At 34.2% G+C, this 18,063-nt stretch overlaps 1 protein-coding gene across 1 annotated transcript in view; it reads left to right on the forward strand.

Moving 5' to 3' along the window:
• The window catches only part of CSRNP3 (cysteine and serine rich nuclear protein 3), a 189,613-nt gene that overhangs the window by 43,197 nt on the left and 128,353 nt on the right, over positions 1-18,063 (forward strand). The window contains exon 3 of the mRNA XM_090267774.1: positions 1,637-1,725. Coding sequence (XP_090123900.1) covers positions 1,713-1,725 — 13 coding nt within the window. The 5' untranslated portion in view covers positions 1,637-1,712. The remainder of the gene's footprint in view (positions 1-1,636; positions 1,726-18,063) is intronic.

The following is an 18,063-nucleotide window of genomic DNA, read 5'->3' on the forward strand; positions in this document are numbered from 1 at the left end:
ATAGTCAGTTTTCATATTTGCAAAATAGGGAAACTGAACTAGAAAGCAATTTCCACACCTTTTTATAGCAGCAGAAACTTATTTTGGGATGAAAATGATTGTAAAAATGACATTTAAATAATATGGAATTATTTTTCATTAACAATAAATGCGACTTGAGGTTATAAGTGACATTTGTAAACATTTAATGAAGCATTTTTAGTAGTTTACTTTAATTGTAAATAATATTTTTAAGTTTGTATTTAACAGACACATTATGAACAGGTAAAGCTATCTACTGGCATGCTTGCTTGTTGATTTTTAATTGCTTGATTTGGCTATCTCACAATATGTATCATTAACAGAGAAGACACAAAAGTTATATGCTGAACTATTGTTCAAAATGAGTGCGACAAGAGATATAAGTTATTGCTTCAGTGGTCTTTGTCATGGCATCATTCAAAGGTAAAGTTCTCAGAAGAGTTTTAGATATTGAAAAGAATGGAACTGGGCTCAGTAACTTCTATTAGCTCTACACGTCCAACCACAATTTGATAACACTGTGCTACTGTTGTACCAGATATTCTAGTTTGTTCTAAATCCATGTATCTATACATATCTACATAAATACACCTGAAGTTTAAAAAGAGAAAGAGGCTCCTGGAAACGTAGTCTTCCTGAGACAATATTTTTTTCTTGAAGTTTTTTGATATTTAATTATGCTCGCATGACATCAGCTTACGTTTCTTTCCCAGACTCTTTATGTCTTCATTCAAGTAGCCCATGTATGGTACTTCTACACCAGCTATTCTTATTGGCTTTGATCAGTGATAGTTCATTTCTGGGTATTGTAGAAACACATTAAATGAACCACACTTTCCAAAGTTTGCTACGTAAATTTTTAGGAAATTTTTTACATTGTGTACGGACATAACCTAATATATTAGAATGGGAAGTTCATTAATTCTTTAGAAAAGGTGATTATAAACATTTTAGTCTGGGAAAACAAAAGTGTGTAATTAATACCAGGTTTTCCTCACCTCTTTCAATTATTGCACTAATCCTTTTGAATTATGGCATTGTAATTGTAAAAACAAAATTTTTCTTATTTCATGTTTTATGTTAACAATTTTTGTTTAAATTATTTTCTTAAAGTCTAAGTTATCTTAACACCTGAATATATAAATATTTGAGTTAATTTTAGAACTAAGTTATTTAACTAAACCAAAAAATGTAGTAAATATTCATTGTGATTGTCACCTAGCTATAACATTTTGGTTGATTTTCCTGACTTTCCTGTGTTTCTTGAAGATATGAGCCTTCTAGAGATTAGAAAGTTACCAAAATCTACTGGACTGCTGATGAATAAGATGGAAGGACTTTAATTTTTAGTTCATAGAAATACTTGATTAAATAACAGGAAAATAAATGAATGAAAATGATTATGAATTATTAGAAATTTACAACATTCTTCTAGAATGGATATTCTTTCTGCACTAAGTTATATATGGTGCAATTATTCAGTTCTATATTTGATGCCTTATTTATATTTCAAGATTTCTATTGATTTCTCTTTGCATCATATTTATACTTTTCAGTCAGCTCTACTCTTTGAAAATACTACCTTATGTAACACTGAAACAAATTTTTTTTTAAGGAAAAAATAAGGAGATATCAACAGATTGAAAAGATGTTTTCGGAGGCATAGAGTCTTCAGGAAGATACTGGAGTTCATGAGACCTCAAGGTTAGCAGTTCATACATTATTATTTACATAATTATTTTCATACTTTTACAGATCTGAGATATAACTTTAGAACTATTCCAAGTTTTTATTGCTAATGTGTAATTATATAATAAGGAAAATATTCTTATTTAAAATAAATGTTTTAACAAAATTTCCTCAAAAGTTTAAAAAATTTCATTATACTATAAATGTTTTGTTGAGTTCAACTGGGGGTGGATAAAAGAAAATATTGTTTTAGTAGAAAACCGAATTATACTTTGCTTCACTTTTTTAAAGGGTAGCACTTATTACATAACAAGAAATAAATTAGCCATCCCTATAATATTATTATTATATTCCCTTATTTTGTTTGTCTATAACATACACACATATACAAACATAGCTTAGAAAAATAGTAATCATCAATTCTTCTAAATTCTTTGAATCACATTTCCTGACTTTCCCACAGTACAGTCAAAGAAATTTTGTTAAAAATGTGCCTGTAATAAGATGACACTATGAATGGACAAAAGAATATTTAAAGACCTTTTCTAAGTTTTCTGAAAAAGAAAAGCAAAATAAGCATCCTCTTATTAAATAGCTAATTATAATACACTAATGTCAAATGGTCATTTGAAGTTTAAATTATAATTTAGGTTAAAATGGTTCACTCTAATGAGATAACTTGGGAAAGTGGATGATTTCTGACTTCTTTATATTGTGAGACCAAATATCAAAATATTCATTATTTTAGATGAAAATATTGATGACCTTTTATTTTGATTGCATTAATCAAGTTTCTCTTTGGTGTGTGAACCTTTTTTATTGCAGACCCAAGGATGTATTCATTCAAATTTGTCTGGCAAGGCAATAATCTAACTGCTTTTGTTGTTTCAAAATGAATGAGATATGGTTCCTGTTTTCAAGAATTGTCCAACCATACGTTACTCAGATATTAATTTTATTGTTAACACAAGAAACACTTAATTAAAAGGACAAGCTTGATTTAAAAGGGCATGCAATGAATTCTAAAGCCCTACGGGAATAATTTGGGGATTTTTCCCTTTTTATATTATGGCTTTTATTAGCCTATAATACTGAGAGTTTATACCAGTAGAGTGTTGCTCCATTACAACCCACAACTGACCTTTACAACTGACCTTTTATTAAAGTAGCTCTTCAAGCACAACTCAAGTAAGTAATATGAGATTCTAGAAAAGAAACTTTTTTTTTTGCCACAACTGCCAATTTAATGTTGTAGAAAACACTTATGCATAACCACCTATGAAAAGAACAAAAGTGAGCATTGCTTAGTATTTTTTATTGTAGTACATTCAACTTCTTTATTAAGCTCACCAAAAAGTTAAATTAGTTTTCTAGTGACCTAGAATGCCACGTAAATTTGAAAGGAATTGAATGCTACAAACACCTAAGAAATCCATATACACACAGTAGCTGGATGAGTAGAGATCTGCAATGGAGTGGGAACCCAGACTCTACTTGAAATGGAATTACCCAGCACTGTGCTTCTTGTGAAAAGGGTTTTAAAAGGTGGTATCTTAAAAAGTTAAAACAAGTCAAATAATTAAAAACAGTAGAGTTCTTTTTTTGAAAAGTCAATGAAGACACTCCTTGCTTAAATTGTGCCATCAGACAAGTGGTTAAATTAATATATAGAACCACAATCATTAAGGAAGTATTTATCAAGTGCCTATTATGTCATGGGAGCTACAGCATTGAATAAAAGATACCAATAACCTGGCCTTAGGGCAAATTACATTCTAAGCAGTAGAAAGACATAGGCACAAACACCCCAAAGTTAGTTATGCATTATGTTAGTGGTGATAGTGCTATGAAGAAAGAGAAAACAGGAAAAAGAATATAGAGTGTAAGGAGGAGTGAAGTTTTAAAATAAGCCTTATGGTTTAGTACTGCATACTTTACACTAAAAAAATAGATATTACTTTAGCCCACATAGTGCCAAATAAAAACAAGTGTGATGAAATATAATACTTTGGTAAGTATCTACATCGTCATTTGTTATGGTGAATGTTGTTTATATATGTAAAATAATAACTGGTGTGTGATTTCTCAATTTTACCATAAAAAGACATTTTTAAATGGTAATATATTTACTATATGTACATGAAATATAGTTAAAATATTTGCATTAAAAAAACATACAATTGAATGTGGATTAGTCCATTCACTTACTAAAAGAGTAAAGACTATAGCTATTCACCTGGGTATGGAAAGAAGGAATCAATTCATTTTTTTAAATCAAATATTATAAACCTAAAGTAGTTAAGGATCACTGAGAATGCATATAGATGATACATGGTGCTAGAAGTCTTTCTATGTATATATATATATTTGGCTTTATCATCAATTATCATTTTAAGAAAGCAATGAGTATTGAAATTGAAGACAGAAGAGTATTTAAATACTCTTATTTACATGGTACACTTTTTTTTTTTTTAAGGATAAATGTCTTTCTTTGCATACTTGACTTCCTAGAAGGTATATGGAGATTTGGAAGTTAAATAAATCTGTTTGTGATCATCAAGAAATGAGTTATCAGGTTTCTTTTGATGATTATCTGATTGAAATTTTTCTGTGAAACATGAGCTGCTGAGCACAGGAGTGTGAAGGTGTTTATGACCCAGACAACCCTGCTGATATTTTGCAGCCCATCTAAACTATAGATAAACTCACCACATAAACATTTTTTGGTCTCAAGACTACTTTACATTTTTATTTATTCTTCTAAAACATATTTTATTGATTATGCTATTACAGCTTTCCTAATTTTCCCCTTTTGCCCCCTTCCACCTCATATCCCCCATTCCATCCAGCAATCCCCCTCTTAGTTCACGTCCATGGGTCATGCATGTAACGTCTTTGGCTACTCCATTTCCTATGCTGTTCTTTACATCCCTCTACCATTTCTGTACCTACCAATTTGTACTTCTTAATTCCTGCAACTTTTTCCCAATTCTCCCCCTTCCCTGTCCCAGCTGATAACCCTCCAAATAATCTTCAGCCAATGATTCTATTTCTATTCTGGTTGTTTGCTTAGTTTGTTTTTTGTTTTTGTTTTTTAGATTCAATTGTTGATAGTTGTGAGTTTGTTGTCATTTTCTGTTCATAGTTTTGATCTTCTGTTTCTTAAGTAAGTCCCTTTAACATTTCATATAATAAGGGCTTGATGATGATGAACTCCTTTAGCTTTACCTTGTCTGGGAAGAACTTTATCTGCCCTTCCATTCTAAATGATAGCTTTGCTGGATAGAGTAATCTTGGTTGTAGGTCCTTGCTTTTCATCACTTTGAATACTTCTTGCTAGTCCCTTCTAGCCTGCAAAGTTTCTTTCAAAAAATCAGCTGACAGTCTTATGGGAACTCCTTTGTAGGTAACTGTCTGCTTTTCTCTTGATGCTTTTAAGATTCTCTCTTTATCTTTAACCTTTGGCATTTGAATTGTGATGTGTCTTGGTATGGTTCTCTTTGAGTCCCACTTGTTTGGGACTCTGTGCTTGCCACACTTGTATGTCTAATTTCTTCACTAAATTAGGGAAGTTTCCTTTCATTATTCGTTCAAATAAGTTTTCAATTTCTTGCTCTTTCTCTTCTCCTTCCAGCACCCATATGATTCAAATGCTGGTACATTTGAAGTTGTCCTAGAGCCCCCTTACTCTATTCTCATTTTTTTTTTGGATTTTTTTTCTTCTTGCTGTTCTGATTGAATTATTTTTCATCATTGTGTTCCAAATCATTGATTTGATTCTCAACTCCATCCACTCCACTATTCATTCCCTGTAAATTTTTCTTTTTCACTTAGTGCAATATTTATTTCTGCCTGGCTCTTTTTATGCTGTTGAAGTACCCAGTGAGTTTCTTAAACATCTTAATAACCAGTGTTTTGAACTCTACATATGATGGATTGCTTATTTCCATTTTGTTTAGTTATTTTTCTGGAGTTTTGTTCTGTTCTTTCATTGTTCTTGTTTCTATGTATTAGGCAGAGTTGCTTTGACTCCCTGTCTTAGCAGTGTGGCCTAATGTAGAAAAGCACACCTGTAAGCTGGATGGGGCAGAGCCCTAGATAATCACCTCTGTGGGGCAACCCATGTGAACTAAGTTGATGAAGTCTCAGATAAGATGCTGCAGGTCTGTGGCTCTGTGTTGGGGAGAGCTCAGAAAAGGCATAATGGCTGCTACCTGGCCTCTGAAATTTTGTCTGGGGGGAAGCTGTCTCCTGGTATTCACCCTGATGTGAGACACTTCAGTTTCTCCCCATATGCTGCTGGTACCCTTCAAGCTGCTGCCCCAGTCAGTACCTGAGCCCAGAGGGAGTGAGTCTGCATAAGTCCTAAGTCTGTTGCAGACCCTTTAAAAGGAAATGTCAAAGAATCCCATAGTTTCTTCTGCTGCCCCAACCTCTACTAGTTTTCACACAAGAAGTTATGGGGACTTGTCTTCCTGGCACTGGAACCCTGGGTTAGGTGGTCTGGCGTGAGGCTGGGATCCCTCCTTCCTGGGACTGCCCATTCCATATCTCCATATCTCTGCCCCAATTCCCATCAGAATGAATGTAACTTCTTTAATTCCTTGGTTATCAGACTTCCATATAGCTCAATTTTCTGATGATTCCAGGTAATAGTTGTTCTGTAGTTCTGTTGTAATTTTTGCTGTGGTTGGTTGAGGAAGTGAGCTGTGTTTACCTATGCCTCCATTTTTAGCAGAAGTCTCTCGTCACATAAAATCGATATTACCTTAAAAGGCATTTAGCCTTCCCCTGGCTGGTATGGCTCAGTGGATTGAGCACTGGCCTGTGAACCAAAGAGTCACTGGTTCTATTCCCAGTCAGGGTATATGCCTGGGTTGTAGGCCAGGTCCCCAGTTGGGGGCGCATGAGAGGCAACCACACATTGATGTTTCTGTCCCTCTCTTTCTCCTTCCCTTTCCCTCTCTCTAAAAGCCAGTAAATAAAATTTAAAAAAAAAATCATTCAGTATTGACTGTACTGAATAGAATTGAAAGATTTAGCCCATTTGGTAACAGAAGAATTTGCTAAATCAATTATTTTCCATTGTTAATAAGTCAATATGAAAGAAATATGTAGTCATCCAAATAAACACAACTTGGATTAGGAGGTCTCAAAACCCATTAAACATTGCAACTCCTTCAATCTTCCAAAAGGCAGTATATTATCTAAAGGAAATAAATGTCCAGTAATGGAGTATTAAAAGAAGTACAAAGTAAAGTTTACCATTGTTTAGAGATAGGGTGTATCTCTAATTAAACCAAAGCAGAGCATATTTTTTACATGTTGTAGACAGAAGAAATGGTCAGCTCTAAAGGTTGTTCAAAGGAAGGCAACTGCTCTTGTCTATTTAGGAAAAACCAAAAGAAAATAAAAATAAGAGATTCAGGGGTGTGGACAAAGGTTATGGAGAAAAAGACTTCTTAAGTCCTGCCACTATGTCAGAGATAGATTCCTTCTAAGCCAATATTATTGTGTTCATCTGGAAACTTTGGAGGAAAGAATAGAAACTCTTGTGTAATGGTAACTTAAGAATGACTTTTCAAATGCATATGCTTCCCCTTAAGTTCTCTTAGCTTCTTTCTCCCTATATTTGCTTGACAAAAAGCTAAACCCAGGAATCATTTGAAAATTTGTACTGCTAATCCAGTTTCCCCTGGACTCTTCCAAACAATGACTCTTCCATTCTCTCACAAACTATCACCCACAAATACACACCTTTGAATCTCACATCACCTGAACACTGATTCGCTGGGTAGTTTCTTCTTCTCTACCTTTTCTCCATGGTTCTCCAGATAATTTCAGGCCATTCTCATTTTTCCATCTTTTTAATAATTTGTCTAATCCAGGTTTCTCAACCTGAGCACTGTTGATATTCCTGTGCATTGTAGGGTGTTTAGCGGCATCCCTGACACTACATGCCAGTACTATTCCAATTTCCAGTTGTGAAAACCAAAAATGTTTTCAGATATTACCCAATGTCCCTTCAAGACAAACTATTTCCAGATGAGACCACCATTAAACTGTAACTTCCACAATCTTAATAAATGGCCACCCCATATCAACCACCTCCTAACAACCTGTAGCATCTTGCTCTCAGAACTCAGCTGAAACCCTATAAGTTCCAGACTCCCTTGTTAAATTGAAACTCATCTTTGTTTAACCATCTGTATGTTTTTAGTTTCCTTTTATTTGCTTATTCCTAACCTTGTATCTAAAATGTGTCTTAAAATAAGAGTGAATATAAAATCAGTGAGAAACTTAGGAAAAGATTAAAATAAAATAAAAACATAAGAGTAAGTCAGGAATTATGTTAGGTTACAAATGAAATTAATACTTTTTCCTCTCATGTTTTCTTCAAATTCAATAAAACTTGGATCTTTTCATGTTCTCCAGGTATTGCTCAGAATTTAGTTTGGACACGAGCCTTTACATTTCTACAGCCTGTCCGTCCTTACATTATACATGTGATCTTGAATCCAAGCTATGCTGAATCTTTTCTCACTCCCAGGCACACTGAATGCTACAGGAGCCAATTATACCACTCTGTGGATTGAGAGTTTTCTAATCTGAGTTAGCCCCTCAATAGCATTCACTGATCCTTTCCCTCCAACTGTGGTCAGCTACAATTTCAAAGGTTTATCGCTCCATTTTATCTGTACAGTCTCTCCCATTCACTATCAGTGTGCCTGCTATTTTAACAAGAAAATTGAGGTCATTGTGTGGAAACTGTTTGTGCATCGTTGCAATCCTCTCCAATACCAAAGTCTACATCTATCAACATTCTTTCTTTCTTTCTAATCTTAAAGGATCAGGAGTCCTTCCTGCTACTAGAGGCAAAGGCTGTGTTTGATTTTATTCCCTATCACTAATGCCGAGAGTTTTGCCATTCATTATGTTTCTTTCTGTCCTTTATGATCAACTTTTTCTTCTTTGATGGCCCTTTTTCTTCAACCTATACACATTCTTCAAACTTCTAACCAAAAAAAGTAAATCAACAAACAAAAACCAACTGACCTCTCTCTTCACTAGGTTTCACTGCCCCTACCATTCAATTTCTCTCCTCTCCAACTCATTCAAACTCTCCATAGCAGCAGTCTGCAAGCATTATCTCCAATTTCTAAGATTCCGTCACTCCTCAGCACAATGCGATCTGATTTCTAACCCCATTTAATAGAGCATACTCTCTCTAAAGTCACAGATGACCTGCAGTCCTTATCTTTACTGACTTTCTCGTGGTATTTGACTCTGTTAACTTCATTTTCCTTTCAATCCCAGGGCTGTTGTGACACCCCTCCTTCTTGGTTTGTTTCACACCTTATATACCCTTATATAAAAGCCCCTTTCACAGGCTCTCCTTTCTCTGTTCTTGCAGAAAGTCACAAATCACAAAATCAAATATGATATAAATGAGAGGAGTCAACTAATTGAGAACAATACTTTATAGGCTAAATAACATGTCCACAGAAGTTCTTGATGTTTTACTTTTTTACAAAAGATTATTTATTTATTTATTTATTTATTTATTTATTTATTTATTTATAGAGCAAGGGGAAGGGAGAAAGAGAGGGAGAAAAACACCAGTGTGTGGTTGCCTTTTGTGTGCCCCCAACTGGGGACCTGGCCTGCAACCCAGGCATGTGCCCTGACTGGAAATCAAACCAACGACACTTTAGTTGGCAGGCCTGTGCTCAGTACACTGAGCACCAGCCAGGGCTTGATGTTTTACTTTTGCTCAGATGACTCCTTAGAGATCTATCCTAAGTTTATTGTTCATCTATTCTCCCTGCTCTTCCTGACTAACTGAGACACTCTTATGACTTTATTAACATAGATGGTAATGACTCAAACCCTCTGGTTCAATTAAGTTACAGAATTACATATCACAGTATAAAACTTAGAAGAAAGTACAGAGATTTCCCATATATTCCCTATGTCATGTGTGCATAGTTTCCCTCATTATCAGTATCTCCCACTAAAAGGCCACATTTGTTACAATTGATGAACCTACATTGACACAACATAGTTTACCTTAGGGTTCACTCTTGATGTACATTCTATGTGGTGAGACAAATGTATGATGACATGTATCCATCATTATAGTATTATTTTCACTGCCCTAAATGTCCTTTGTGCTCCATCTATTCATTCCTCCTCCTTCCACCCTAACCCCTGGCAATCGCTGCTCCTTTTATTGTCTCCATAATGTTGCCTTTCCCACAATGTAATATACTTGGAGTCATATAGTATGTAGCTTTCTCAGATTGGCTTCTTTCATTTACTTATATGCATTGGTTGCTCCATGTGTTTTTTATGGCTTGATAGCCCCTTATTTTTTCTGCTGGAAAATATTATGTTGTCTGGATGTACCACACTTGATTTATCCATTCATCTATTGAAGAACATCTTAGTTGCTTTAAGTTTTGGCAATTATGATTAAAGCTTCTATAAACATTCATGTGTCTGGGTGGTTATTTGTAGATTTAATTTATTGCCTTCTTGGTGTTTTTCAGCAGCCTATAAATTTCCTGAAAACATATCTTATTATTATAAAATAAATATAATTTAAAATATGAGATATGAAGGTATAGAATATCATAAACTATAAACAGATAGTCTATTACTTAAGTCATTACTTAATAGATGACAGTAAAGGGTTATTTTATTAGCCTTTTATTTAAGGACATCCACAAATTAATAACAATAAGACTGCAATAAAAAATGGGCTAAAATAATGGAAGAATAACTTGCATAAGAAAGAAATATAAACAGCTAATAAACACATAAAAACATCTTCAGCATTCAAAGGCATGGGAATAAAATATTATAATTTTATATGTATCTAATCAGCAAAGATATTTTATTGCGTATCTGTTTCACTGTCATACTGTTGATGGAAATATGTGAGTAGCAAAATACATCAAGAAATTCACATGCTTTTGCTTTCTTATCTTAAACAAACGATAGGTTTCTAGACAAAAGGAAATCTATTGTAGCATTGTATATAATACATTGAAACATTGAAAGTAGCATACATGTTTTATATTAAGAGAATTGTTTAAACATTTTTGGTACATCCAGAAGACATGATATTGCACAGGCACTAAAATTTTATTTACTAGAAATTTTAATGACAGAAAAATGCTCAGAATATGTTAGAAAACAAAAACAAACATGAAAAAGTAGAGGTAATAGAAATTATATCAAGGAAGTATTAAATACATAAAAGGCTCAGAAATGGAACCAAAATCTTTACAAATATTTTATAATAATGTAAATATTATAAATAGTATTTAAAATACAAAGATTTCTTTTCAAAAAAAGAATTAAGAGTAACTTGTTCTTTTGCTTTATTAATTTCTAAATGTTTATAATTTTCATGTAAATATTAATTTTAAAAAATATACTATTTCCTCCCTGTGCCGAGTCTTTTCTTGCTACTGTGTTCATCATCTCAGTTTAAAGTAGCCAGTCATCTCAGTTAGGATGCTGCAAAGTAGTTAACTATGATCATTTCTTCTCACTCACAGTCACTTCTAGAAAATCATGATCAAATTCTCCTGAGTGTCTTTCCTCATGCTGCTTCTCATACCCTCCTGGGAGCTGTATTGTCAGTACCACCACTTTGATTCTGTTGCCCTTCATCTCTCACCTGGGTAAAATGATAGCCTACTGATGAGTTCTCCTGATTCTATTTGTGTCCCTTCAGATCCATTCTCAACAGCTGCTCAGAGATTCAATCTAAAACAAATATCTGAACATGACCTTCATTCACTCTCTTAACTTTCTTCAGTGATTTCCCATACATTAATTAGAGCCAAGCTACTTTTCTCAATGACATGCCTTCTGCATTCTTCTTCAGCATCTTCACTCACCATGCTCAACCTTGATTCTACATTTCATCAGTCCTGAACTCTGTTATAGTCACCTCCTTGGTTTCATACCTTTGTGCCTTTACATAGATATTTTTCCAGTAGAAATGCTCTTCTTTTCACACCTTTCTCCCTTTTATTTGCTTCCTAAATTCTCTTCACTTTTAATTTTTAAAAATTTTTATTAAATTTATTGGGATGACATTGATTAATAAAATTATATAGGTTTCAAGTGTACAATTCTGTAATATACCACCAGTATATTGCATTGTATGTTCACCACCCAAAGTCAAATTCCTCTTTATACTGAAAGACTTAGAGCTCCCACCAGAAGTTTTTTCTGAGCTGTTTCCTTGTTTTAGCATCTAATATTTACTGTGTATGAGATAATTGATAACTTTATTCAAATTATCTGTTTACATGTTATCTTCACCTCAAGACCAGTGACTTCCACAGTATAATGTATATAGCCTAAGGGTTAGCAAGAATATCTTCTGAGAAGCAAAGTAAAATATCAGTATTTATATTTATGATTCTTCATCATCTGTAACTTCTATGTTTAAGTATTCTTATAATTTAGATCATGTATTTATACAGTAATACATTCATTACATATAAAAAACATGCATATATGAGTTGAGTATATGCAGAGACATTTGTTTACTGGTAGGAATGTATAATTTAAAATGCTTGAAGATCATCCCACTTAAGCTTCAGAAGGGCAAGGAATGGATGGCTTATTATCCAGAGCATATAGCAAAGTGTTGGGTACACAGGGACTTTGTTGAATTGAACTGAGAATAAATTTTATTAAACTATCTACATTTATTAAGTTAGTTGTGAAGTGGCTTAAAATTTGGATTAAGGTGGAAAATTATCTGTCATTTACTAAACTTGTTGTATATGAAAGTTAGAGGGAATTTGAGAGAAAAAATGCAACAGGGGAAAAGTCTACACTAAAGCAACTTTTATTATTGCTAATGGTTTTAAATAGTGAAGAATAAAAACAAATGATGCTTATAGTTTCCCAAAGGTAGCTAAAAATGCGTCATTGTTCTAGCCTAGAAGATCTATGGGTATTTATAAAAGAGAATATACATTTTCAAAGCTTTGAGGATAGGGTATGTTTGTTGACTCCAATTATAAAAGCTCAGAACTCAAAAGTCCTTTAAAAATTCACTTTACAAGGAACTGCTCAATTATATAGCATTAGGATATCTCTCAATTAGTTCCACTACTAATCTGATAGAAGGGCCATAGTCTCAAGCAGAAGAATTCCATTCAAGTAAGTTTGATTATCTTATATTGAATGACTCTCCTAAATTTAATAAAATTATAGTTCTAGTTATCTATAATTACAGTGAATGTAGGAAAAACATAAAGAAGTCATCTTTATGATTTTATAAGGACAAAGAGATATACAAATGTATGAATAAAATACAAGCTGTTTTGGTTTTCTTTTCAGGGTAAAGTTGTAAGTATAAATCTAAAAATACCACCGATGTTGGGAAAAAAATTCTAATTAGTTTTTTTTAATGTTATGAACATGCTGAATTAGGAGAACTTTTTGGATTTGTTTGCTTACAAGTTATTATAGATCTGTTTTCCTGCCTTTTATTTTAAGCAGAGCAGATTTTTAATTTGGTTGTTTCTTTAGACTTTTAATATCAAGTCAGATGTGAACATCTAAAAATTTGTGTTACTCTTGGACAATGTTGTTCTACTCTAAAGCATACATTTCCTGAAACAATGTTATTTTTATCTCATTCATGATTACCATTAAGAATCTAAAAAAATGAATATCTGGTTTCAGATATTTCTCATGGGGCCTCATATATTAAGAAAAAATAAAACTAACATGGAATCTATTTCAGGATACCTTTAAAAATATCTTAGTATTAAAGTTATTTTGTTCATCAAAATGATTTTTCCAAACAGGATAATACAACATGCTTTGACCACAAACACTTAAGAAATTGTCTTTACCATAGGTTTGGTTTCCGGTTGTCAATATCATATAACTACTTCTTCTACATCCAGCAGAGAAGGTGACTTTATCTATCTTTTTGTTAAATACAATGTAAATTTTTAAGGATTAAAAAATTAACCACAATTTTATGCTTTATTTTATTTCTAGATATCTTATTCTTTAGATCTTTAAAGAAAGAAATATGGCATAAATAACTGTCAACAATACAAAAGTACAATTCGAATAACATAACTGACTCATTTCCAAAGTCTCCTTCTTAGTCATCATCATCCTCAGCGTGATGAACTGTTCTGCTTTGAAATCCATTTTTCAATGCACTCCATAGTTATAGGAACCCCCTACTTAGCCATCTTACTTGACAGTCTCATAAGGTTAAAGGGCAGAACAAGTGCTAAAGGGGCCAAGCTGTCTCATGCTCCCATTCTGCGCTCTGTGTTGAAAGTTCCAGAGATTTATCAATGTAGTGGAACTTAAAAAATAGAGCAGAATCAGTTTTCTCCTTGGCCTTCACCCTTTCTCACAGCCCACAGATAACCACTGTTATCAAAAGGAAACTAGAATTTGCCTCTTCTTTTTTCTTGTCAAACCAAAATAATGGAATTTCTTTTTTCTCTTCTCAAGGATGTTTTACTAGGTTAAGTATAAATCTTAGGAGGACATTCTTTTATTCAGAAAGGGTAGTGTATTTCCATTTCTTTTTCATATACCAGCAGTAGATGTCAACTTTATGTTTAAAGTTGAAGGCTTTATACTAACTTGACAAGAGTTAGGAAATTGTGTTTATAAATAGGGAAAATATAAGACAATATTTTTCATTATTTTTAACATACCTATTATAGGAGATTTCTTTTGATAAAACCAATATGATATACAGTGACTCCTAAAACGAGATGAGAATTATTCATCTCATAACTGTAAAATTTGAAAAATACATGAAGATGCATCTAATAAAAATAATTATCTCATCAATGGTTGTACTTCTTTTCCTAGTAAAGGAACATCTGTGCTTTAAGATTAAAGAATCAAAACTAGGTGCATTCTGTATAGACAAGGCCTGCAAACTTGTATGTAGCCTAAAAACTGAAGATATATTTTGTTTGGCCATCATAGTATTGTTTTATTTTGTTTTTTTCTAATTACATTTGCTGAATTTCCACTACCCACTTTCTTACTCTGTGCTGTTTCACTTATTTTGTTACTTGTCTGGTCCTGAAGTCATCTGAGTTTGTTACACCAGCTTTAAAAAGTTGTTAATGCTAATGCATGATTTTAAAAATATTGACAAGTGTTCTTTTTCTTTTCTTTTTAAGATCTTATTTATTTTTTTTTAGAAAGAGGGGAAGGGAGGGAGAAAGAGAGGGAGAGAAACATCATGTGTGTCAGAGAAACATCCATCGGTTGCCTCTTTCAGGGAACTGGGCCCAGACACATGCCCTGACCTGACCGGGAATTGAAGCAGCAACTTTGCGCTTTGCAGGATGGCACTCAACCAACTGAGCCACTCTGGTCAGATTTTCTTATATTCTATTTTCTTATATACTATAGACACGCAAATTCTTTGCAATGCTTTTGAGTATATTTGGCAATATTTACTAAAATATTAATTCCTTTGACCTTCTATGTCTCTGAAGCTGTTCTACAGAAATTTTAATACAGTTGCATAAAGGACATTCACTGATAAATTGATAAGGAGTAAAAAAAAATTAGAAATTGTCCAAATACCTGTTAATAAGGTATTAGTTTAATAAATTATAGTAAATCCATGTAATGAAATACTAGATAGCTCTTTAATAAAAGAATGAGATAGTTCTAACATATACTGACATAGAAAGATATCAAACAAATATTAAATAAAAAAGAAAGTGGCAAAATATTTTTATTTTTCTGTAACTAATTATCTCATATTATTAAAATAATAATAAATTACTATATTGCTAATGTATATGAGCTGGTAATGGCATATCTCCTTGATGGGGTAGGATTATGGTTTACTTTTCATATTCTAAACCCATATTTACATAACATTTAAATTATTAAAGCATGTATATATGACACAAAATAAAAAGCTAAACTATAGACACCAAAAATTTTCTATAAAAATATTGTATAAGATACTATTTTCCTATATTTATACCTGAGACATAGTTTGGCTATTGATATAGTAAGAATAATAGTATATATATTGGTTCAAATAGTAAACACTCAATGAATGAATTGTGTTTAAAAGTTTTTTGGGAACTTCCGGCCAAGATGGAGGCTTAGACGGACACGCTAGGTCTCCCTCTACAACTATAGTGGAATACAACTACTTTAAAACAAAGGATAACTAGAAATTCCAGAAAATAAAGCTACACGGAAGCCCAACATATGAAGTTATAAACCAGCGGTGCCATTTGGGCAGGTAAGAGTTAAAGAAGGCAAAGCTGTTTGCGGAGCGGCGGGCGGGGCGGCGAAAAATCCTGGAGGCAATCAAGCCCCTGGCGTGCGCGACTCCAATCAAGCCCCTGGCTTGCGCGACTCCGGGCGCTGGGGAGCAGCCGCAGCATCGCCTTGAACAGTGAGGCCCAGGGGGGCGGGAGGACGGATCCCGGTCTCCTAGCTGAATAACTGTGTGAATCCATCTTGGACCCCCGCCCCCACAGAAAGCACCACAGGGCAGCGAAATAGGTCGCGGACAGGCAGGCGCCGGCGGTCGCTGATTTGTGACGCATACGCAGGCACTGCCCCCTGCCCCCGACAGCCGGCCCAGGAAAACAAAACGCATCTGTCAAAATGAGGCAGGCAACTATAGAGATCCCGGTAACACAACTCACCAGGCAGCAGATAGAGAACCTGACAGATGAACAGATAAGAAACCTATCAGAGGCTCAGTTCTGGGCCATTGTTATCAGGTGGCTTACAGAATTCACAAAAGAGCAGGAAAAAGATATGAAAGAAGCGAAAAACTTTCATAACGAAAGGAACAAAACCACATACGAGACAGATGGTGAGGAATCCAGAGTCCATTTCAACAAACTGGAATATGGAGAAGGAACAAGCAGTCAACCAATGCAGCGAGAGGAAATGGCAAGCAACAATGAGAGGATCAGAAACCTCTGGGACAGCTATAAAAGGCCCAACATAAGAATCATTGGTTTGCCAGAGAGCGAGGAAGATGAACTAGAACTTGAAAAATTGAGTGAAAATATAATAAAGGAGAACTTCCCAGACTTGGGGAAGGGAATAGACTTTCAGGTCCAGGAAGCAAGGAGAGTTCCCAAGAGACTGGACCCAGGGAGAACCACTCCAAGACACATTATAATCAAAATGTCAAAAATTAAAGATAAAGAGAGAATCTTAAAAGCAGCAAGAGAGAAGAAAAGAATTATGTACAAAGGGGTCCCAATTAGACTATCAGCTGACTTCTCAAGGGAGACCCTACAGGCAAGAAGGGACTGGCAAGAAATATTCAAAGTAATGAAAATCCAAAACCTACAACCACGAATACTCTATCCAGCGAAATTGTCATTCAGAATAGAAGGACAGAGAAAGTGTTTCCAGGACAAAATAAAACTGAAAGAGTTCATTAGATCCAAACCACTGTTATATGAGAAGTTAAAGGGACTGGTTTAAAAAACAGAAGCTAGGGAGATGAAACAAAGGCAAACGAAACAGGCAACGAGAGTGGAAAAGGAACTGTGGGTAAGGGAAACATAGTGGGGGGAGGCCAACAGGGAGGGGGAGTGGGGAGAGGGAGGGAGATGATATAGGAATTGGGGATCATGGTAGGAGGGAATGGAATAGACGGAGAGAGGTTGGGAGGAACTGTAAGCACAACTAATGGACATAATCTAAAAGGGGGGGACAACTGGAGGGAGGGGGCCACCGGGTGGAGGGGAGCAGAGGGAAGGGAAAGGGGCACAAATGTAATATTTTAATCAATAAAACACATTAAATCTGAAAAAAAAAAGTTTTTTGGTACTTTTTAGAAAATTTAAATGAATAAAATGCATTTTCACAAGTATATGTAAAATTGTTAAAATATAACTCATTCTTAAGAAAGAGGAAAAACACTTAAATATTTAGGTACATATTTTTCATAGACATAAGAAGAGAAACACATTTGGAGATTCACGAAAAGTTTCATGCTGAGGACCAGGTCTATCCTAAACACTTTAGATATCTCTTCTTTCTGACTCACATTTTAAAATTCTGTAATAATCTGTTTTGAAAGGTAACAAAAAGTGTATTCCTCTTGCTTTTGAGAAGAAAAATTTGTTATCTTTGCCTTAATCATGAACCAGACACTGGGTAGCAAAATAAACTTGGCAAAATTTAGATGCCCTGTCCTTGTAGACCATTTGGTCTGCCAGTGGACAGATGATATACAAGATGGCCTTCCCATTATCAAGGATAGAATCGAGAATGAGGCTGGCTTGCATACAGGAGAGGACGTTTGTGTACTAGCCTTGG

This window comes from Furipterus horrens, unplaced genomic scaffold (genome assembly GCF_987537825.1).
Source record: "Furipterus horrens unplaced genomic scaffold, mFurHor1.1.pri manual_scaffold_1, whole genome shotgun sequence".
Taxonomy (NCBI): Eukaryota; Metazoa; Chordata; class Mammalia; order Chiroptera; family Furipteridae; genus Furipterus; species Furipterus horrens.